Source organism: Suncus etruscus, chromosome 20, assembly GCF_024139225.1.
Source record: "Suncus etruscus isolate mSunEtr1 chromosome 20, mSunEtr1.pri.cur, whole genome shotgun sequence".
NCBI classification, from domain to species: domain Eukaryota; kingdom Metazoa; phylum Chordata; class Mammalia; order Eulipotyphla; family Soricidae; genus Suncus; species Suncus etruscus.
In genome coordinates, this window is record NC_064867.1 from 8032329 (window position 1) to 8055008 (window position 22680).

The 22680-nt window shown below is 47.3% G+C and overlaps 1 protein-coding gene across 1 annotated transcript in view; it reads right to left on the reverse strand.

Annotated features, from left to right (window-relative positions):
• The window catches only part of CMTM7 (CKLF like MARVEL transmembrane domain containing 7), a 36903-nt gene continuing 14223 nt past the window's right edge, over nt 1-22680 (reverse strand). Inside the window, exons 2-5 of the mRNA XM_049766474.1 lie at nt 7404-7577; nt 2733-2831; nt 145-226; nt 1-92 (exon numbers count right to left, since the gene is read on the reverse strand). Of these exons, the coding sequence (XP_049622431.1) occupies nt 1-92; nt 145-226; nt 2733-2831; nt 7404-7577 (447 nt within the window). The remainder of the gene's footprint in view (nt 93-144; nt 227-2732; nt 2832-7403; nt 7578-22680) is intronic.

A 22680-nucleotide genomic window follows, 5' to 3' on the forward strand; every position in this document is an offset into this window, starting at 1 on the left:
CTAGGGCAGCAGCTTGGGTCCAGTTATCTTTGCATCCTTCCTGTCAGACAGGCTTATTCCTGTGGTTTGGCTCCAGATACCATAGTCTGGTCCTGAGCAGAAGGACCACTCAGAGCATACATTTGTCCAGGCAACCAGACTCACCTGTAGACTGAGTGACACACGAGATCTTGTAAAACATCCAGACGCTTGCCATGCACAGGAAGGTGGCCACGAACCCAAAAATCTGACCAGAGATAGAAAGGAACATTCTAGATCAGGAGCCATCACTGCTGATTTCTGCTTGTCTCTCACTTTTAGAGAGAGATGGGGAGCTCCCACACAACCCCCTGGTCCTCACCCAGGCACAAACATGCCCTGTCCCCTGAAAGGCATCAGGGGTCCAACCCTAGGTTCCTTTCAAAACCCCTTGTGAGAAAGCATGTTTCCCACATTGCAGAGGCTCCACTGCTGTTTTTTTTTTTTTCTTTTGGTTCTGATTTTTGGGCCATACCTGGCAGTGCTCAGGGGTTACTCCTGGCTCTGCACTCAGAAATCGAACCTGGAACAGTCCTGGGTCGGCCGAGTGCAAGGCAAGCACCCTACCCGCTGTGCTATCTCCAGCCCGCTCTACTGCTATATTTTCATTATCCCAAAGATAAAAGGTGGAATTTTAAGTTTTGCTTTGTTGTTGTTGTTTTTATTGTGTTTTTTTATTTTGAACCACATTCTGTGGTGCTCAGGGGTTACTCCGGCTCTGCATTCAGAAATCACTCCTGGCAGGCTTGGGGATCATATGGGATGCCAGGGATCGAACCCAAATCTGTTCTAGGTTGGGCATGTGCACGGCAAACACCCTACCACTGTGCTATCTCTCTGGCCCACTTCGGTTTGAGGGCCACACCCAGCAGTGCTCAGAGGTTAGTTACTCCCGGCTCTGTGCTCAGAAATTACTCCTGGCAGGCTCGGGAGACTACATGGAATACTGAAAATCGAACTTGGGTCAGTCGCATGCAAAGCAAAGGCCCTACCTGCTGTGTTATAGCTCTGGTCCCTGCTTTGGGTTTTAAAAATGTCCCTCTTCAGGGTGGGAGAGATAGCAAAGCGGTAGGGCTTTTGCCTTGCACATAGCAGACTCAAGATGAACGGTGGTTCGAAACCCGGCATCCCAAATGGTCCCCCGAGCCTGCCAGGAGCAATTTCTGAGTGTAGAGCCAGGAGTAACCCCTGAGCACTGCTGGATGTGACCCCAAAACAAAACAAAACAAAAAAACACAAAGAAAGAAATGCTAATCAGATCCTCTACCCTCCCACGTACCCATGACGGGTGGAGAAGCAGGAGGAAGAGAGCCAGGGACAGACCCCTGGATGGAGGGACAAGCTCAGGTAGCAGGTATGACCTGGAGCAGCCAGATGGCAGGTGGGTTTAAGGTTTGTTTTTTCCAGTCTGATTCAGGCAGGCAGATGCCCCACTTCCCCCTCCCACTGGCCCTACCCTTGGTCCCCCTTTCTTTAGCTCCTTTTGTACCGATTGTCTGCATTGCATAATTGATACCATTCGAGCCTGGTCTGGCCTCTCACTGTTCTGCACAAATGAGTACATGACAGATGGTCCTGGACTCCAGCTGCCATCACTGCATGATTAAGCACTTCATCCCAGAGTGGCAGCCTGCTCCTCTGGACAACAATGCCCTGTGTGTTGACTGCGGCAAGTGCCTGGCATCTAGTCCTAAACTGCTTGACCACACTGTCATCAGTGGGAGACAGTTTTTATTCCTCCATGCCCCTGGGCTCCGCTGACCCACTCAGAAGGTTAATGAGTGAAAGAGGCTTACTGGGGTCCCAGGATAATGTGCCACGTGCAACCTGAATCACATGATGTGAAAAGGGGTGCCCTGAAGGACAGTGAGTTCCCCACTGCCTTTCCATACACCATTCCATTCCCACGATGGAATCCCAGCCACTGAGTGTCCCTTACCCTAGTCTACAGAACTTCGTCCATGTGACTCCCACATCCGCACAAGATACAAGACACACTGCCCATCATGCCCATCAGTGAGGCCAGTCAGGGCTAGCCAGGGCCGCTGAATTGTGACAGTTATCAGCACTACCAGGACCATAGGTCAGGAATCCAGGAATCTCTTTTGTTTGTTTTCTGGGCAACCCCTGCGGGGAGCTTGGGGGCTACTTCTGGCTCAGTGGTTGGGAAACCATGTGATGCTGGAGTTGGGCCCTGGATCTCCTGCATCTTGCAAGCCTATTGAGTTCTCAGGTTCTGAATATCTGTGTGTGTGTGTGTGTGTGTGTGTGTGTGTGTGAGAGAGAGAGAGAGAGAGAGAGAGAGAGAGAGAGAGAGAGAGAGAGAGAGAGAGAGAGAGAGAGATGTACATCTTGCAGTATAGCATGCAACTTCCCAACCTATATACTCGACAAACTACGGAAATGGAATGACTAGGCATTCTGGCTGGCATCTCTCAGGCCCTTTCTTTCCCTAGAGAAGCTGCAAATCTTCCCCTGAACATGCCAGCCAAAGAAGCCATGATCAATGAGCAGAGAGGACAGTTCATGAGAAGCTGTGGCTGGGACCAGGCCTTGGGCCACCTGAATCTGCCCAAAGTGCCCCTGAAATCTTCTTCTGAGACCCCCCACAATGGGCTCTGGAGACAGTTGCTAGGTGGCTGAAGACAGGTGCTGGCTCTTCACGGCCCCCATCGTGAAGAGGGGTTGGCAAGAAGTTTCCCAAAGGTCCTCACCGCGCCGGCGACCAGGCCACTCTGGCTGTAGCTCTTGGAGGCAGCCACGATGGAGGCGATGAGGAGGAGCAGGGTACCAATCACATAGTGCAGCAGTTCCTAGGGACAGACAGAAAGTGGTTGTTGGGTGAGGGCCCCCAGGTTTCAGGAGGGGAATGGAAAGAGAGGATGGGAAAATCACTTCCTCTTCACCTCTTGACCCCTCTGGGTCAGACCCATCCATAAACCTAAGCAAAAGAGTTTCAGCTAAATCCCAGCTCGGACAAGATAGGCCCCTTCAGCAGAGAGGTGTTCTCTCTCCCCCAATTCCAGATGCTGATATCACCTGGATGGTCAGACCCACCCACAGCTGGAGGGGTCTGCGGTTGGGAATAGAGGTGTTGCCTGAAGGAAGGGGAGAAGACAAAGGAGGAAGGGATCATGGAGGGTAGCAGGATAGAGGCTGCATGAAAATCTTAGATTGGAAGCTATGTGCAGAAATGCACATGGCAGTTAGGGCCTTGAAATAAAGCTGGATTTCTCCTGATGCTTCATTTGACTGCTGTGAATCTTTGCACCATTATCCTGTGCTTTCAAACCTGCCGGCCAAGGGGTTACAGGCACTGTGCCCAGAAAGGCCTCACCCCAAAACTAGGACTCTATATTTTATATTTATAACAACAGATAGGCACCTTTTGCCTTCTGTTTCAGAGAAAGTTCTGGCCTACCAGCATGTTGGCCTAGTGGCTGCCTGGGGACTGAGCAAAGGCTTGGCATCCAGGCACTCCCTGGCTTGGATCCCTGGCACCTCATGGTCTCCAAGATCACTGGCTGTGGTCCCCACAAAAAAACATGAAGCCAAACAGAGTCTCCTCAGCAACACTGCACCTTCCCACAAACACCAGCTCAGGGGAGCACAGGCCACAGACAGTCTCGCTGGGAATCAGGTTGTTTTATGTTTGGGCCACTCCTAGTGGTGCTCAGGACTCAGTGCTCAGGGATCAAGCTTGGCCAGTGCTTGGGAACCATATACGGTGCTGGGGATCAAACCAGGTGGGCTGTGTGCAAGGTCTTACATGCTGTCTGTCTCCCTGGCTCCCATCTTTTTTTTTCTTTTTTGGTTTTTGGGCCACACCTGGCAGTGTTCAGGGGTTCCTCCTGGCTGTCTGCTCAGAAATAGCTCCTGGCAGGCATGGGGGACCATATGGGACACCGGGATTCAAACCAACCACCTTTGGTCCTGGATCGGCTGGGCCCCCATCTTTAAGAGAGTATAAAAATTATTCTTTGGGGCCGGGGAGATAGCATGGAGGTAAGGCATTTGCCTTGCATGCAGAAGGTCGGTGGTTTGAATCCCGGCATCCCATATGGTCCCCTGAGTTTGCTAGGAACAATTTGTGAATGTAGAGCCAGGAGTAATCTCTGAGCACTGCTGGGTGTGACCCTTCCAAAAAAAAAATTATTCTTTCATGTTATTCCAAATTCTGCCCCTGAAAGCAAGTAGGTATTGCATTCAGTCTAGAACCTTCTTTTTTTTTTGGCATGTGAGAATTTTGGGAGGAGGGTTTGGTTGCAGTCAGTAGTATTCAGTGGTTACTCTCAACTGAACTTTAAAGGAAAGTTGTGTGTTGGATATTAAAATATCATGCAAAACATCTTCCACTTCCTGGGCCCTTAGTATCCACATTTTTGGGGGAGGCCACACCTGGTGCCACCCAGGGGTTACTCCTGGCTATGTGCTCAGAAATTACTCCTGGCCGGGGGACCATATGGAACTCCTGGGATCAAAGCATGGTCCCTCCTAGGTCAGCCACACTGCAGCCCATGCATTCACTTTTATAAAACGTTTCCTTCTTATTTATTGTGGATGCAGTCAGACCTACACACATATAGATGAATAAAGCTAAACTCCTGAAATTCACAGAACTGTAAATCAATATAAAATTGATTGTAAAATTTATTTTCAATAAAAAATGTTTCTTGGGCCCGGAGAGATAGCACAGCGGCGTTTGCCTTGCAAGCAGCCGATCCAGGACCAAAGGTGGTTGGTTCGAATCCCGGTATCCCATATGGTCCCCCATGCCTGCCAGGAGTTATTTCTGAGCAGACAGCCAGAAGTAACACCTGAGCACCGCCGGGTGTGGCCCAAAAACAAACAAACAAACAAACAAAAACAAAAAAAATGTTTCTTGTTTTAAGGACATATAAATGAAAAATAATGGCATGAGAGGGAGAAGAAAGACATATATGAAATGACAGGGGCTAAGGGGTGTCAGGTGCATTGTTGGTGTTAAGAAAAGACAGAACTAGGGACCAGAGCAGTGGCACAAGCAGTAAGGCAGATCTGCCTTGCCTGTGCTAGCTTAGAACAGACTGCGTATGGTTCGGTTCGATCCCCCCATATTCCATATGGCCCCCCCAAGTCAGGAGCAATTTCTGAGTGCATAGCCAGGAGTAAACCCTGAGTGTCACAGGGTGTGACCCAAAAACAAACAAAAAAAACAAACAAAAAACAATGCAAAAGAAAAGACAGAACTAAATATCCAAGCCAGAGTCACAACAATGAAATCATGAGTCCCAAACTTTAACAATCAAACTTTAAAAGGTGCCTGGTATGATGACAGGCCGGAGCAGGGTAGGCGGTGGCATAGGATGGACTCTGGGAACATTGGCGGAGGGAGATTGACTCTGGTGGTGGGATTAATCCCGAAACATTGCAAGTCTAAAACCGAACTCTGAATAACTTTGTAAATCACGATGGTTTAATAAAATAAATAAAATAATGAATGGTATGCACAGTCCTATGCTGAATCATTTTAAAACTATATCTGATCTTCACTTTTGAACAACAGCTGTTCACAAAGCTAAGCAAAGCCACAGTCGCTGCTTTGTCTCTTACAGACTAGAAAGAAGTGACAAAGGTTTGGATGGAGAAGCAAATTCATAGTGGGAAACTTGGGGGTAGAAGAGATAGCACAGCAGTAGGGTGTTTGCCTTGCACGCAACTGACCCAGAAAGGGTGGTGGTTCGAATCCTGGCATCCCATATAGTCCCCCAAGGCAGCCAGGAGCTATTCCTGAGTGCAGAGTCAGGAGTAACTCCTGAGCACTGCAGGGTGTGACCCAAAAACCAAAAATAAATAAATAAATAAATAAATAAATAAATAAATAAATAAATAAATAAATAAACAAACAAACAAATAAATAAAAAGTAGAAGGGGCTGGAGAGATAGCATGGAGGTAAAGTGTTTGCCTTTCATGCAAGAGGTCATCGGTTCGAATCCCAGCGTCCCATATGGTCCCCTGTGCCTGCCAGGAGCAATTTCTGAGCATGGAGCCAGGAGTAACCCCTGAGCACTGCCGGGTGTGACCCAAAAACCACAAAAAAAAAAAAAAAAAAAAAGTAGAAAATTTGCCACCCCAAGATTCTCAACACACATCCAGTAGTAGAGAGGCCCAGGGTGTGGCTTTGCAGCACAGTGTGTGCTCTGAAAGTGTGAAGCCTTGAGTCTGATCCCCATATTGCAAATAATAAAAATGATCATTTTTTTTTAAGGAAGAAAGACCAGAGGAGGATACAGCTCACAGGAAACCCTTGAGAGAACATTGTTTAGTGGGCAGCCAACTGCAGCTCAGCCAAACCTGCAGAGGTCCGCCTCCCAATGCTCTGTCCTTAGCCTACCTTCCTTGGATCCCGCTCCTGTTCTCTCTCTTGCTTGTTCCTCAGAGAAACTGGGGAAATGTGTTTTCACAAGCAGAGAGGAACCACAGAAAGAGGTCCTAGAAATTAGGAACAATCTCAAAATAATATAATGTATTTACATGCGAAGGATCAAATGATCCAATTAAGAAGCAGTGGTGGGGGTTGGAGAGATAGCATGAAGATTGGGCGTTTGCCTTGCATGCAGAAGGACGGTGGTTCAAATCCCATATGGCATCCCATATGATCCCCCCCATTGAGCCTGCCAGGAGCGATTTCTGAGCGTAGAGCCAGGAGTAGTCCCTGAGCGCAGCAGGGTGTGACCCAAAAACCGATATATATCTATATCTATATTTATATAGATATCTATCTATCTATAGCTATATATCTTTCTTTTTGTATCTCTAAGTGTTTTAATTAGTTTTTGAGTCAGAACCCACTCTATTCAGGGTTCACTCCCAGTGGTACTTAGGAGACATAGTGTGGAACTGCGGGTTGAACTGCAAGGCAAATGCCTTAACTCCTGTTATTATCTCTCCATCCTGAAAAAAGGAGTAAATAGTGGGGAAATGGAAAGTGAGAGGAGGTGGAGAGGGAGAAAAACTGGACTCCTGTGGGAGAAAACCAGCTTTCTTTCTGAGGCAATAAAAAACATCCTCAAATTGACTGTATTGAGAGGGGAGAGGGAGAAGGAGAGAGAGAGAAAGAGAGAGGGAGTGAAGGGGGTGGGCAAGAGCTCTACAGCTGAGCCACACCCCAGCTGAATGATGTACTTCACATGGGTGAACAGTATGGCATGTGGACAGCGTGTCAATTGAACAGCTTACATAACAACACAGTGGGAAGGAAACGAAGGTGAGCCCTGAAACCGAAGGCCAAGACATGGGGGGTGGGCCCAAACTGATGCAGCACAGCCTGCTGGGAAAAGGGGGGCAGATAAGAAAGACAGGGTATGGGCCCCAGTCAATCCCCCAAAGGCCTGCCCTCCCGTACCGACAAGGGCCAGCTGATACAGGTGAGCACACGGTAAATGCGGAAGAGATGCACCAGGTAAAAGGCGAGGATCATGATGAGGTTGCAGATGGTGACCACTTCGAAGTAGCTGTAGGCACTGTAGCTGGTCCATGCAGAGCTCCTCACGCAGATGAAGGCGATGAGCAGCGTGACCTGAGAAGCGAAGGAAGGATGTCAGAGACTAGGATGCCCAGACAACCAAAGGGGTCCACCCCAGGGGTTGGGGGAGGCCCTTTCCCAAAAAGCAGCTCAGCATCCATGCCAGGGCCAAACCTACGATGCCTCCTGGGAGAGGGACCAGTGTTGGGCTGGGAGCTGCAGAGCTTCCTTGGTGCTGCTGGCCCCCTAGATCAGATTGAGTCCAAGAGAGTTGTGTGGTGTGTGGTGTCAACGTGCTGTTCACTTCCAAGTCTCATCTTGGTATTCCAGAGACACTGTCCCACCAGGTGAAGTGCCATATTTTTGCTCGTTTGTTTTAGAGCCACATCGGCAGCTACTCCCAGTTCTGTGCTTGGGGCTTGTTCCTGGCAGGGCTTGAGGACCTTATGTGGAGCTGGGGATTGAACTGGGTCAGTCACAAACAAGGCAAGTGCATTCCCCTCTGCACTATCTCTTTAGCCTCTGGTGCACTGTTGCCTCCCACCACTCATCAAGCCCTTGACAGAAGCAAGCTGATGAAGGTGGGTGTCATGGGATACTGAGGAAATCTGCTCCTTCTGGGCAGATGGTCAGAGATCGGTTGTTAGACATACTCAAGGGAAGGAATGCACAGAGCTAGGAATTTGTTTAGAATCTCTGTTGAATTGCAGAGTAGGGAAATTATTGGCAACCCATGAACTCTATCAGAAAATGGATTGGAAAAGGGGAAAAGTTTGAGATTTTGTGATGGTCTTACAGAGAGAATTAGGAGGGATGAAGCCAGTAACATTCAGATGTTGGATGTACAGAAAAACTTTTGGATTTATCATGAAAGCAAAGCTAACTGATAACATACATTGTTTTTTACCAGACATGTGTATGAGGAGAATGCATGCTGACCAACACATGCCAAATCAAAGTGGTTCAAAATCTGGGAAAAGTGATCAATGAAAGAAAACAACTCTGGGGCCTGAGTGGTAGCACAGAGGTAGGGAATTTGCCTTGTACGCGGCTGTCCCAGGGTGGACCCGGGTTCAATCCCCAGCATTCCATATGATCCCCCAAGCCTTCTGAGTGCAAAGCCAGGAGTAAACCCTGAGTGCCACTAGGTGTGGGCCCCCTCCCCCCAAAAAAAGGTCTAGAGCAATAGCAGTGGTAGGGCATTTGCCTTGCAAGTGGCTGCCGACCCAGGACAGGTCTGGGTTTAATCCCTAGCATCCCATATGGTTCCCTGAGCCTGCCAGGAGCAATTTCTGAGCGCAGATCCAGGAGTAACCCCTGAGTGCGGCTGGGGTGTTAAAAATAAAAATAAATAAATAAATAATAATAATAAAAATAAATAAACACAATAACTCTTTTCCCTGACTCCCTCTTTCTTGTACTCTTACCAGCCTTGGCTATAGAGACAACAGCAAGGATTTTTTGGGGGGTGGAGAATTGCAGTCATAGGGTTCAGTCCTATTCCCAGTAATACATGGCTACCTGGCAGGACAGTTCAATGACTGAATCCCAGTAGGGCCAGGGGCCACCAGGATCACCGTGGCGATGCTCAGGGGGACTCAAACCACAGCTGGCAGGTTTCAGGGACCCTTCATTCTCAGGGATTGAACTGGGGCCAATCAATGCTTCTCAAACTTTTGTGCCTTGGAAAAGAATTTGAAGTTGGAACTTTGAGGGGGTATGAAGGAGGCTCTGCAGGTCAAGACAGAAAAGTGTGATCCCGACTCGACTCAGAAGATCCTCAACATTTGCATATTCCCCTTTGCTAATGAGCAAAGTGAAGATTTTCATTTTTCGGTTCCTCTCCAGCCACTCGGGCATGGTAATATGTATGACTCACGCTTGGAGATGGTCGCAAAGCTCCAAAGTGAGTCCTGTAAGGTTCTGCTAAGGTTCAATCATTTTCTTGGTCGCCATTTCCAGGCCTTCCCAATCTGGGGAGCTCAGAGTTCTCCCCAAGTCTTGCACGGACCCCCTGATGTGCTGGGGCATTTTACTTAAGGCCCACCTTCAAGCTGTAGAGAATTCCAGATTATGCAACATGACTCTTAGGTGGAGAAGCACTTTTGCGACCTAACTGATGCAAATATTCCAATATTAGAATATTTTTACAACCCTTCATCTGTGACAGAATCTGCCCTTCTCAAGGTGACCCAGAGGAGTGGGAGATTCCCCAGGAACAAAGGGGGTCTGGGCACATTTCCCCTGCTGAGCTGCGGGGTGGGGGGGGGGGTGCTGAGATCTCAGATCGGGACGCACTTCACAGCTGGGAAAACGGCTCATGAAATGAGACTTCTCGAATTCTGTCCATTTGGCTGAAGGCTGCTATCACGTATAGACCTTCTTTAGGGAAGGTCAATTCCAGACACTTAACATTGGCAGTAGATATGTCTACTTATATGTGCTACTGCTGTCAGTTGCCCTTTTGCCTAAGGACCCATTCATTCATTTTTAGCCAGCAACTTAGCTAGTATACTAAAATAATCTTTTATGGGCCCGGAGAGATAGCACAGCAGTGTTTGCCTTGCAAGCAGCCGATCCAGGACCAAAGGTGGTTGGTTCGAATCCCGGTGTCCCATATGGTCCCCTGTGCCTGCCAGGAGCTATTTCTGAGCAGACAGCCAGGGTAACCTCTGAGCACCACCGGGTGTGACCCCCCCCCCAAAAAAAAAAAAAAAAAACCAAAACTTTTATTTCTAATGGACACAAAACTTGCAAAGAACTCTCCTAAAAGGCTGTAAAGATGGTTCAAGTGATGTTGGGAAAACTGAAGGACATGTCTGGCAGGTGTGAAGCTACAAGACCGCTCCCAAACACCATCAGGGGTAGCGCTGCTGGCCCCAGCAGCTTGAGGTGTAGTCAAAAAAGATCTCCTCTCAGGCCAACAGGTGACTGGCTTCTGCTAATGCCAGAAACTCCTGCATCATTTAGACCCCAACTTGTTTGGCTGTGATCGCAGACAACATGTAACTGAATATTGGGGTGCAAAAGACTTTAAAATTTTGTTTTAGGGGCCGGAGAGATGGCATGGAGGTAGAGCATTTGCTTTGCATGCAGAAGGACGGTGGCTCGAATCCCAGCATTCCATATGGTCCCCTGAGCCTGCCAGAAGTGATTTCTGAGCACATAACCAGGAGTAATCCCTGAGCACTGCCAGGCATGGCCCCAAAAAACAAAACAAAATTTTGTCTTAGTGGGCAGAGGGAAGACTACACTTGGGACTTGCCCCAATTCACTGTCACTATGTAGCTTAAACATAACTGTGAAGACTTGTAATTCATGTTGGTCTCAATAAAAATTATTTAAAAAAAAATTTTTTTTTTTTTTTTTGGTTTTTGGTTTTTGGGCCACACCCGGCCGATGCTCAGGAGTTAATCCTGGCTGTCTGCTCAGAAATAGCTCCTGGCAGGCACAGGGGACCATATGGGACACCGGGATTTGAACCAACCACCTTTGGTCCTGGATCGGCTGCTTGCAAGGCAAACGCCACTGTGCTATCTTTCCGGGCCCGAATTATTAAAAAGTTTTAGGGACTGGAAAGTTAGTACAAGGGTCAACGTGCTTGTCTTGCATGCATCTGACCCCAGTTCAATCCCTAGCACCACATATGATCCTTTTCTTTGGGTTTTTTTAATTTTTAATTTATTAATTTTATTTTATTGAAACTACGGTGATCTACAGAGTTCTTCATAGTTGAATTTCAGATATACCATGAGTCGGGGCCCTTCCCACCACCACTGTCGACCTCTCTCCACCAATGGACCAAGAGTACATCCTTTTGCCCCCTGGCCTGCCAGTGTAACAGGCTCCTTTGAATTTAGATGGTTAAAGTTTAGGTCCCTTAATTCTATTATTGTTGACTTTGGTTTGGATATTTAGTTCTGGCCTTATTTCCCCACCAATGCATCTGACACCACTTGGCCCCTGGCCTTTCTTTATTCCTTTCTTCTTAGTTTTATAGAAAAATGCGGGAATATGTTGTAGAACAAAGTAATCAGGGTCGGAGCAACAGCACAGTGGTAGGGTGTTTACACTGCTGACCCAAGATAGACCCAACTTTGACCCCTGGCATCCCATATGGTCCCCCGAGCCTGCCAGAAATAACCTGAACACCACAGGCTATGCCCAAAAACCAAAAACCAAAAAAAAAAAAAAAACAAAAAAACAAAAAAACCAGAAACCACCCGTCTCCCCAAACTGTCCTTTTTGACATTTTGACACTGTACTAGCCAAACTGTATAGAATAGAGATGATTTCTGGGAAGACAGTGGAAGCTCAGTATTGTAGATGAAACAAGTGATGTCCCTTAAGGATTCTAAATGATTACATAGGCCCCATCAAGAGCCAGTACTTGTTGGTTGTCTCTCTAGGAAGAAGTGGATCCTGCTACCAAGAAGGCAGAGTCTGGAACCAGAGGCAGTTTAACTCCAGGCTGTACTATAAAGCAATAGTCATTAAAATAGCATGGTGTTGGAATAAAGACAGACCCTCAGATCAATGGAATAGACTTGAACATTCTGAGACTGACCCTCAGGTATATGAACAATTAATCTTTGAGAAAGGAGCAAGAAATATGAAATGGGGGGTCGGAGAGATAGCATGGAGGTAAGGAGTTTGCCTTGTATGCAGAAGGATGGTGGTTCAAATCCTGGTATCCCATATGGTCCCCCGAGCCTGCCAGGAGCGATTTCTGACCACAGAGCCAGGAGTAACCCCTGAGTGCTGCTGGGTGTGAAGAAAGAAAGAAAGAAAAGAAAGAAAGAAAAAGAAAGAAAGAAAAGGAAGGAAGGAAGGAAGGAAGGAAGGAAGGAAGGAAGGAAGGAAGGAAGGAAGGAAGGAAGGAAGGAAGGAAGGAAGGAAGGAAGGAAGGAAGGAAGGAAGGAAGGAAGGAGAAAGAGAAAGAGAGAGAGAAAAAGAAAAGAAGGAAGGAAGGAATGAAAAGAAAGAAAGAAAGAGAGAAAGAAAGAAAAGAAAGAAAAAGAAATTGCTCCATGGCAGCAGAGTCAGGCAATTCCTGAGCATTGCCAGGCATAGCCCCCCAAACAAACAAAATAACAACAATTACAATAATACAACACAATATGGACACTCCTCAAAAGACTAGACAGGAAATTCCTAGATGACCCAGCAATACCAATATCCTGGGAATAAACCCTAGAGTTCCAAAAAGAAAAACCCTCTACACTCCTATGTTCATTTTAGTACTACTTAACAATTGCCAGAATCTGTAAACAACCCAAGTGCCTGAGAACAAATGAGTTAATATAGAAACTTTGGTACATTTACAAATGGGATACTGTGCAGCTTTTTGGAAAAAATAAAGTTATAAAATTCACTTATACATGGATGGAAATGAAGAGTATTATATTATGTTGAGTGAAATGAGTCACAGGGAAAGGAATAAACAGAATGATTGCACACGTTTGTAAGATACTTAAAAAAATATAAGATACATAAATACATAAAATAAATTTAAAAAAGGTAATACATAAAATAAATTTAAAAAAGGTAATAATATCCAAAGTCAATAGAGACAAGGGCCAGAAGGGCTGGTCCCTGGTAGGAAGCCTGCCACAAATAGCAGGGGAGGGCAGTTAAGACAGAGAAGAGACCACTATGACAATGACGGTTAGAAAGCACCTTTTTTTTGGGGGGGGGGGTCACACCCTGGCAGCGCTCAGGGGTTCCTCCTGGCTCTACACTCAGAAATCGCTCCTGGCAGGCATGGTGGACCATATTGGGATGCCGGGATTCGAACCACTGTCCTTCTGCAAGAAAGGCAAATGCCTTACCTCCATGCTATCTCTCCGGCTCCAGAATGCACCTTAATACTGGAATGATCTCTCAGGTTTGGTTCCAAAGAAGTATGAAATAATAAATTGGAGTTAATCGTACACTGACCAGAAGGGCTGATGATGGAGCTTCAGTGTGGAAATTAAGGAAATTAACTAACTATTAAAAATTGGAGGGGCCGGCGAGGTGGTGCTAGAGGTAAGGTGTCTGCCTTGCAAGCGCTAGCCAAGGAAGGACCGAGGTTCGATCCCCCAGCATCCCATATGGTCCCCCCAAGCCAGGGGCAATTTCTGAGCGCTAAGCCAGGAGTAACCCCTGAGCATAAAATGGGTGTGGCCCAAAAAAAAAACAAAAAAAAATTGGGGGCCAGAGAGATAGCAAATGGTAGGGCATTTGCCTTGCATGCAGAAGGACGGTGGTTCAAATCCCGGCATCCCATATGGTCCCCTGTAGTGTTAAATAATTAATGAATGATGGTGCTGGATGGAGATGGATGGATGGAGAGACCTTTCTCAGCCATCCCGGGCCACGTGGCTCTGCAACCCCCTTCAGCAGGCGGGTCTGGAGGCTTATGAGAGGTGGGTAGAAATCTCACTCACAGTCAGGCTTCAGGAAGTATCAGCTTTCTTCATACCCTATCCACCACATGTGTGTCCTATATCATAACCTTTTAAGCATTCAGCCATTCTAGACTAGTCCTGTGTCTTCACTTCTTTCAGCTATCTTCCCTTTGACCTCCATGCTGGCAAAAGACCAAAAGCCAAAAGGGCCAAAAGCCCTAATCCTCTCTGGTCAAAGCCTTATCTACCCCTTCCAAGACTGCTCCCAGGAAATGAGCGAGGTCTTGCAGGTATGGTTAACGTAACATCTGGTTTCCAAGACCATGCCCAGAAATGGGCAGGTCTCAGGTAGATACACCTAAATCCAGGGTGGAGTCACAGTCCCCTGAGCCTGCCAGGAGCGATATCTGAGTGTAGAGCCAGGAGTAACCCCTGAGTGCTGCTGATATATGCCTATCCTTTTATCCTAGTAAGTCATCTTATCACATAAAGATCATGATTTATCTACAAGAACAGTGATCAAAGAATGTTATAAAAGTGGAAAAATTAGGGCCAGAGTGATAGCACAGCGGTAGGGCTTTTGCCTTGCATGCGGCCAACCCTAATGAACCTGGGTTTGATTCATATATCCCATATAGTCCCTTGAGCTGGCCAGGAGCAATTTCTGAGTGCAGAGCTAAGAGTAACCTGAGTGCCGCCAGGTGTGGCCCCCTGAAAAAGTGAAAAAATTAGGGGGGAAAAACCTCAAGTTGGTTCTCAGGAGCTGGAGTGATAGCACAGCAGTAGGGTGTTTGCCTTGCATGCTGCCGAACCAGAATGAACAGGGTTGGATCCCCACCATCCTTTATGGTTTCCTTGAACCTATTGAGTGATTCCTGAGTACAGAGCCAGGAGTAATCGCTGCTGTGGCCCTCTCAGAAACAACAACAAGTTGAGTTTTATGCACACAACAAAATACTCTGTAGCCATTAACAAAAATATTCCCTTAAGGGACTGAAGTAAAAGTATAGAGGTTTGTTTTGCATGTGGCCTGACCCACATTGGATCCCCAACATGCCATGTGATCCCCTGAGAACTTCCAGCAATGATCCCCACATGTAGAGTCAGAAGTAACCCTTAGGGCCCGGGGAGATAGCACAGCGTGTTTGCCTTGCAAGCAGCTGATCCAGGACCAAAGGTGGTTGGTTCGAATCCTGGTGTCCCATATGGTCCCCCGTGCCTGCCAGGAGCTATTTCTGAGCAGACAGCCAGGAGGAACCCCTGAGCACCGCTGGGTGTGGCCCAAAAACCAAAAAAAAAAAAAAAAAAAAGAAGTAACCCTTGAGCACTGCCAGGTATGCGCTCCCCCTTCTCTTCTAAAACAAAACAGAAAACCCTTAGGATGATAGTCATAACACAGCAATACAAAACAGTCGTAAGAAATTTTCAGTTGTAGGACAGTAGGGCATTTGCTTTGCACACAGCCGACTCAGGAAGAAAGGTGATTTGATTCCCAGCATCAATTATTCCTTCAGAGCCAGGAATAACCCCTGAGTGCTGCCGGGTGTGACCCAAAAACCAAAAACAAAGATGAAATGCTGATTAGGCCCCGTGATACCTGGATACCTGGAATCACTCAGAATATTCCAGGCTATCCCACTGACTTCTGGAGGCCCCAGGATTATACTCAGAAATGCTCTGGGAAGTATGGGATGCTAAAGATAGAACCAACTATGTTGCAGTTAGTAATCCCTGAATTATTACTGAGGCCTTAAAATGTGATTCTTTCTTTCTTTTAGAAAGTGGATTTTAGGGCTACATCCAGTGGTGCTCGGCAGATACTCCTGGTGGGACTCATGATACCTAGGATTAAACACATGTTGGAAAGTACCCTACCTGCTGTGGTACCTCTATGGCCTTAAGTGTGGTTCCTAGTCCAGAATGTGCTGCTGCTTCTTACCTCTTCTGTGCTTTTTGCAATCCGTGGTTAGAGAGAAGAGTTTATTATTAAAGCCCTGGCTAGGGAGGGAGGCTTTCCCTGAGGTCGGGGGTCTGTGTGAAGACCCAGACAAGGAGAAAACTCCTTGCCTCGAGTCCCTCTATAGGTAATAAAGTGAAATAAGAGTTCCCAATCCAAGCAGGGATTGGAGTATCATCACGTATGTAATTAATTGTGTTTTCCCAAAAACAGCCATAATGACTATTGCAATCCTATGTATTCTTCTAGAATCTTCTATTATCCTCCACAAACTAGAATCTATTCCCATTCCCCTTGAATCTTCCAGTCTTGGTGGCTATTAGATCACACCTTATTTTACCTAAAACAAAGATCATATCTAAAACAAATATACCAGGAATGTATATTTATTTACAACGTGGATTTACCCCAAAACAGAGATTGCCTTACTTGTAAACCTGGGTGGAACTAGCTCAGGATAGCCTGAACTACCTGTCCTTACACTCCCCTTACTGTCTCACCCAGGAGTGGTCTCTACCCTCAATAAAAACAGCAGTTATGGTAAGTAGTGAGGTGGAGATATGAGGTAGAAGACAGCCAGGCTACACATGTTTCATCCTCAGCGTGGTCTCAATTATTTCAGGCATGCCCTGCTTTAGACTCATTCACCTGGGCTTGGAGATACGGTATGTGATAGACAGGGCATGGCTTTGAAGGCCCAAGGACCTAAAGACCAAGTCCTCCTAGTCCAGTGACCCAGGACGCACTCTGTGAGAGCCCTCCAGCATCTCCTGTTTCAGATAAGAAAGGGCACACATCAGACATCCCATCCCGGTTCTTCTTCACTGTGCTCTACCCCAGTGCCTAACCCACAGTTTCTATGAGCAGATAGCAAGAGGCTGCATAGTGAGGAAGTTTGAGGGTGGGGGGGTCATAATCGAATATTGCACCCAGAGGCTGTAGTAGGCACTTAAACCAACAATGGTCATGCTTGGTTCATTTCAAAAGTAGCATATGGGGCCCAGAGAGATAGCACAGCGGCCTTTGCCTTGCAAGCAGCCGATCCAGGACCAAAGGTGGTAGGTTCGAATCCCGGTATCCCATATGGTCCCCCGTGCCTGCCAGGAGCTATTTCTGAGCAGACAGCCAGGAGTAACCCCCTGAGCACCGCCGGGTGTGCCCCCCCCCAAAAAAAAAAGTAGCATATGAATAGTTCTGGGTTTCCTGTTTTGTTTTGTTTTGCATAAGGAAGTTATGACCTGGCCACAGGGCAAGGATAAGCTCATGTGAGAGAGAGCAGACACTTGCAACTTGCACCTGGGATTCTGGCTTCCAAAAATCAGGCAGCTGTCTCTAAATAATAGAAGGAAGCCTCAGGGTGGGAGTGACCTGGGAATGACCCATCAACCCCTACCTCCATCTACAAGCCAGAGGGCTCAGATTTACTTCTCTTGTGGCTGAAGATGCTCTTCCATTCATCATGTTAGTGACTGGCAGAAGCATCGTGGAGACCCATGGCTGGTGAATCTCAACCATCTGGAAATCCAGAGGGAGCAGAAAGAATGTCCTAGCCCTACCCATAGAGAAGCTCTTTGAGTCAGAATCTTTTATTTAAACTTAAAAAAAAAAATCAGATTACCATATGAATATAGTGGTTTTCTGTGGTTCATCTCTCCACTCTGTCCACAGAGATGTTACTGAGCATGTCCGTCCTATGTGCTTAGTGTCATGGTAGTCTTCCAAACACTTGACTCAAGTTACCAATCTGTCGATCTCAGGATGCAAGACTTTGAGACAGAGCTCAGTCACTCCAGTCACCCTGCCCGAACCCATATCTGGTGGCAAAAGCCAACCCCAGACATAAAGGCAAGTTTAAGGCAAAAGTCTCCAAGCCAGCACTCAGTCAAGTGATCAATATGAAATTTTTTTTGGTTTTGTTTTTGGGCCACACCCAGGGTGCCAAGGGTTTACTCCTGGTTCTGTACTCAGAAATCGCCCCTGGCAGACTTGGGGGGACCATATGGGATGCGGGGAATTGAACCAGGGCAAATGCCCTACCACTGTGCTATCACTCTGGCACCAGTACAAATTTATTGTCAAGTTTGGGGACTAGTTTGTCTTGCAGCAAGTGCTAATGGGGATATGGTTTTCAGAATTTCTTTGAGTTCCCAGGTTTTTTTGGGTTTTATTTGGAGGAAGAGGACGGGGTTTCTTCCTGGCTCTGCATTCAGGAACCACTCCTGGAGAGCTTGGAGTACCGCCACATGGTACCCGGTACATGCAAAACAAGTCCTCTACTCATTGTATTACCACTTTGGCCCCCAATCTGAGGCTGTAGTTGTTGCTCTTTTGGGGGGGCATATCTGATGGTGCTCAGAGATTACTCTGACTTTGCACCCAGAAATTACTCCTGGCTGGTTTGGGGTACTGAGGACTGAACCCTCATTAGCAGCTTGCAAGACCTTACCCACAGAATTTTCACTCTGGCCCCTGACCTGAGTTTGTTTGTTAGTTTGTTTGGTCACATCCTGCAGTGCTCAAGTATCGCCCCTGACAGGGCCAAATATGGTGAGAATTAAAACAGGTTGGCTAAGTGCTTTTTTTTTTTTAGATTTTTGGGCCACACCCGGCGGTGCTCAGGGGTTACTCCTGTCTATCTGTTCAGAAACAGCTCCTGGCTATGGGACACCAGGATTCGAAACAACCACATAAGGTCCTTGATGGGCTGCTTGCAAGGCTAACACCGCTGTGTGCTCTCTCTGGCCCCGGCTAAGTGATTTTATTTTATTTTTTAATAGGTTTTATGTGAAAGTTCTATTTTTAATTCATTTTATTTTTTGGATTTTGGACCACCTCGTGGTGCTCAGGAGTTACTCCTGGTTCTGCTCTCAGAAATCACTCCTGGCAAGCTTGGGAGACCATGTGGGATGCTTGGGATCGAACCCGGGTCGGATGCATGCAAGGCAAACACCCTAACCGAAGTGTTTTGTGTGTGTGTGTGTGTGTGTGTGTGTGTGTTTTGTTTTTTGGTTGTTTTTTTTTTTTTTTGGGTCACACCCGGCAGCACTCAGGGGTTACTCCTGACCCATGCTCAGAAATCGCCCCTGGCAGGCTCGGGGGACCATATGGGATGCCAGGGTTCGAACCAATGACCTTCTGCATGAAAGGCAAATGCCTTACCTCCATGCTATCTCTCCGGCCCCCTACCCGATATGTCATATATAGCTCTAGCCCCTGACCTGAGGCTTCTTTGGGGGGGGGGGGGTTGGACCACACCAGTGAAGCTCAGGGGTTACTCCTGGCTCTGCGCTCTGAAATCGCTACTGGCTCAGGGGACCATTTGGGACGCTGGGGATCAAACCAAGGTCCATTCTGAATCAGTTGCATGCAAGGCAAATGCCCTACCGCTGCACTATTGCTCTGGCCCCTGCCCTGAGTATTTTAAGTGGAAAGAAGTGTCATCATTATTCAGTGATTCTGCAGGGCATATCAATCCTGTTTCAGCCCTGTGCTAGTCCTAGAGAGTCAAGGCTCTGTCAGTCTCCACATGCCAAACTTCATCCTAAGGATATCCGGAGACAGACAAAGCAGCGGGGCTTTCGGTCCCCTGGCGAGGAGCCTGGGGAAGTCAATATTTGGAGCAGCTGTGGGACCAGTCCCAGCAAGAAGCCTGGCATCCAGCCCAGGGCATGTGCCAGGAGCAAATGCCTATTGAATTCGAGAGTGTGGGCACTGGATGCTTGGACTAAAAAACCAGGCAGCATCATGCCAAACCAGTGCCAGCCTGGGGAAGAACAAATTAGTCGGGGATCAAAAATGACAGAGCAAGTATACAAGGGCCATGCCAGGAGTGAAAGTGTGTGTCAAGGAGGGAAAATCAAAGCTCTGAAAAATGCCTGACTGTCAGAGGGGACCAGTGAGAAGCAGAGAAGATAAGATGGTTTGCGCCTAGGCCAGAGATTAGACTCCGAATGAAAAAAAATGAAGTTTACCTAGCATAGCAAGTCCCATAGGTCACTAAAGCACAGACAAATTTAAGAAACACAAGGGGCCAGAGTGGTAGCACAGTGGGTAGAGAATTTGACCACATTATGATCCCCAAACCAAAACAACAATAATAACTTTAATTAGCTTGGATTTTTTTAGACCACACTCATTGGTTCAGGGGACTACTTCTGGCTTCGTGCTCAGAAGGTGCTTGTGTCCAAGAGATTGAATTCAGGGCTCCTACATTTAAAACATGCAGTCCAGACCTTTGAACCATTCTTCTTTCTGGACCAGTTTCTCATTCTTAGAATGGGTACAGGGAGGGTTGGTGGTACAGTGGGTAGGGCACTAGCCTTGTACACAGCTGACCCAGGTTCAATCCCTGGCATCTTATATGGTCCCCCCAAGCACCACTAGAAACGAACACTGAGTGCAGAATAAGGAGTAACACCTACACATCACAAGATGTAATCAAAATGAAATCATATAAAATAAAAAGCCTTCTTTCTCCTCTAGCCTTTCTCTGCTAACCCACGTCCCATGTGGGGTGGAGTGGGTGGGAGGGACGGCCAGTTTGTGGTCTGTATCCCTACGCTCAGCAAAGTCATTTCAGAAGGCAGCCCCAGGTTGGGATGCTGTGATCTCTGCTCTCTGTGGCCTTTTTTTTTTTTTTTTTTTTTGGGTCACACCCAGCAGTGCTCAGGGGGTTCCTCCTGGCTCTACATTTAGAAATTGCTCCTGGCAGGCTTGGGGACCATATGGGATGCTGGGATTTGAACCACCGTCCTTCTGCATGCAAGGCAAACTCCCTACCTCCATGCTATCTCTGCAGCCCCTGCTCTCTGTGGCCTTCATAGGGGAGGGAAAACAAAAACCTCGATTTAGAACCTTCCACATCAACTGGACTTCAAAAGAACCTGAGGAGGAGGAACTTGGCTGATCCTCCTTCAAACCCTTCCAGGTTGCCCTGAGGTGAGACAAAGAGGCCCTTCAGGAAACCTGGGCCACCAGCCTCTAGCCAGGCCCAGATACCAGGCAGAGTGGGAGGAGAAGAACACTGAGAAAGTAAACAAGAAACCTCCGCTCAGAGCCCAGTCTACCTCCCTGCTTCGTTCACAGCAGGCGAGCCCATCCGCCCTGCTCACTGAACCCCAGTGCTGCTCTCCACCCGTTTCTGAACAAGTCTCATCATTTTGTGCTTTTCTAAAAACATGCGGGCAGCAGTGAATAAACTAAATGAACTTATAAATAAATTTAATGAATAAAAAAGGAATAGTAATAACAGAAAGAAGAGATGAGGATTCAGAAGAGTGAATGCTGAGCGCCTCTATGGGAGTGCTTCAGAGGGAAGAACTGATATTTTCTTGTATTCTATTTTTTTTTCTTTCAATGCCCAGCATTTGAATTTGGGTCTGGTCACCAAAAAAAGCATATAAAATCTGGGCCAGAGCAATAGTACAAAAGGTCAGGCATTTGTCTTGCGTATGACCAACCAGGATCCCATATGGTCCCCACACCTACCAGGAAAAATCTCTGAGCGCAGAGCCTGAAGCCCCGTGTACTATGGGTGTGACACCCCCCCCCAAAAAAAAAGAGCATATAAAATCTACACTTAGTCATTTTATGTTGAAACAAAAAACTGAGACAACATAAAATAAAAATCCCAAGGGCCAGAGTGATTATATAGTGAGTATGGCTGGGTGTAGCTCAAAAACCAAAAAAAGAAAAAAGTATAGAGTTTGGAGTAAGTCCTGACCACCACCAGAATGGCCCCCCAAATTTTTTTTTTTAAATTCTATCTGATAGGACCCGAGTGATAGCATGGAGGTAAGGCGTTTGCCTTGCATGCAGAAGGACGGTGGTTCCAATCCTGGCATCCCATATGGTCCCCTGAGCCTGCCAGGGGCAATTTCTGAGCATAGAGACAGGAGTAGCCCCTGAGCACTGCTGGGTGTGCCCCCCCCCCAAAAAAAAAACTAACAAACAAAAATATTCTATCTGATAGAGGGCTTTTTTGTCTTTGGGCCATACCTGGCGGTGCTAGGGGTTACTCCTGGCTCTGTGCTCAGAAATCACTCCTGGCAAGCTCAGGGGACCAAATGGGATGCTGGGGATCAAACTCGAATCTGTCCTGGGTGGTCCGCATGCAAGGCAAATGCCCTACCACTGTACTGTTGTCCTGGCCCCTATCTGATAGAGATTTGTATCATGTGACTAACAGCATGGTCACTGCCTTTCTTTCTTAACCTTTCTTTCTCTTTCTTGACAAGGTGCCTCTGAGATGATAAAACAGGACACATGTCCAGAATGGTCCATACTTTTGGGTCCACTGAAGAGGGCCCTGCCTCCATTATACTCCCACCAATAGCACAGGCCTGGGACAGAGTAGGTGCTAAACAAACACCTTGTGGAGTGCTGGCAGGGTTTGTGCCAGGCAAAGCGCAAACCCTGGAGAACACCACAGGGTTAGCATACAAAGCAGAAACAGGCGCCTGAACAAAAGCTGGCCGCACCTGGCCTCCAGGTGTTCATCTGTGAGTCCAGCACAGCAATGCCACAGCTCAGCGCTTCCTGTGCTGCTCTGAATCAGGAATCCTATTGCCAGGCTAACAGCTGCTGCTCTCATTCCTCTGCTTCTTTCTGTTTGCTTTGGCGGGGAACGTGCTGTTTTGACCATATGGAGTCAGTGGAAAACTGTCCATTTAATTAAGTGAAAAAGAGAGATGTTTCCTCCTCTGCCCTGGCAGTGAGGGCAGAGCCTGCACCTCATCAGCAGTTCTCATGGCCGAGGCTTCCCTTCTCCTGGGCCAGGGGCACCCAAATTCTGGCCTGCAAGACTGAG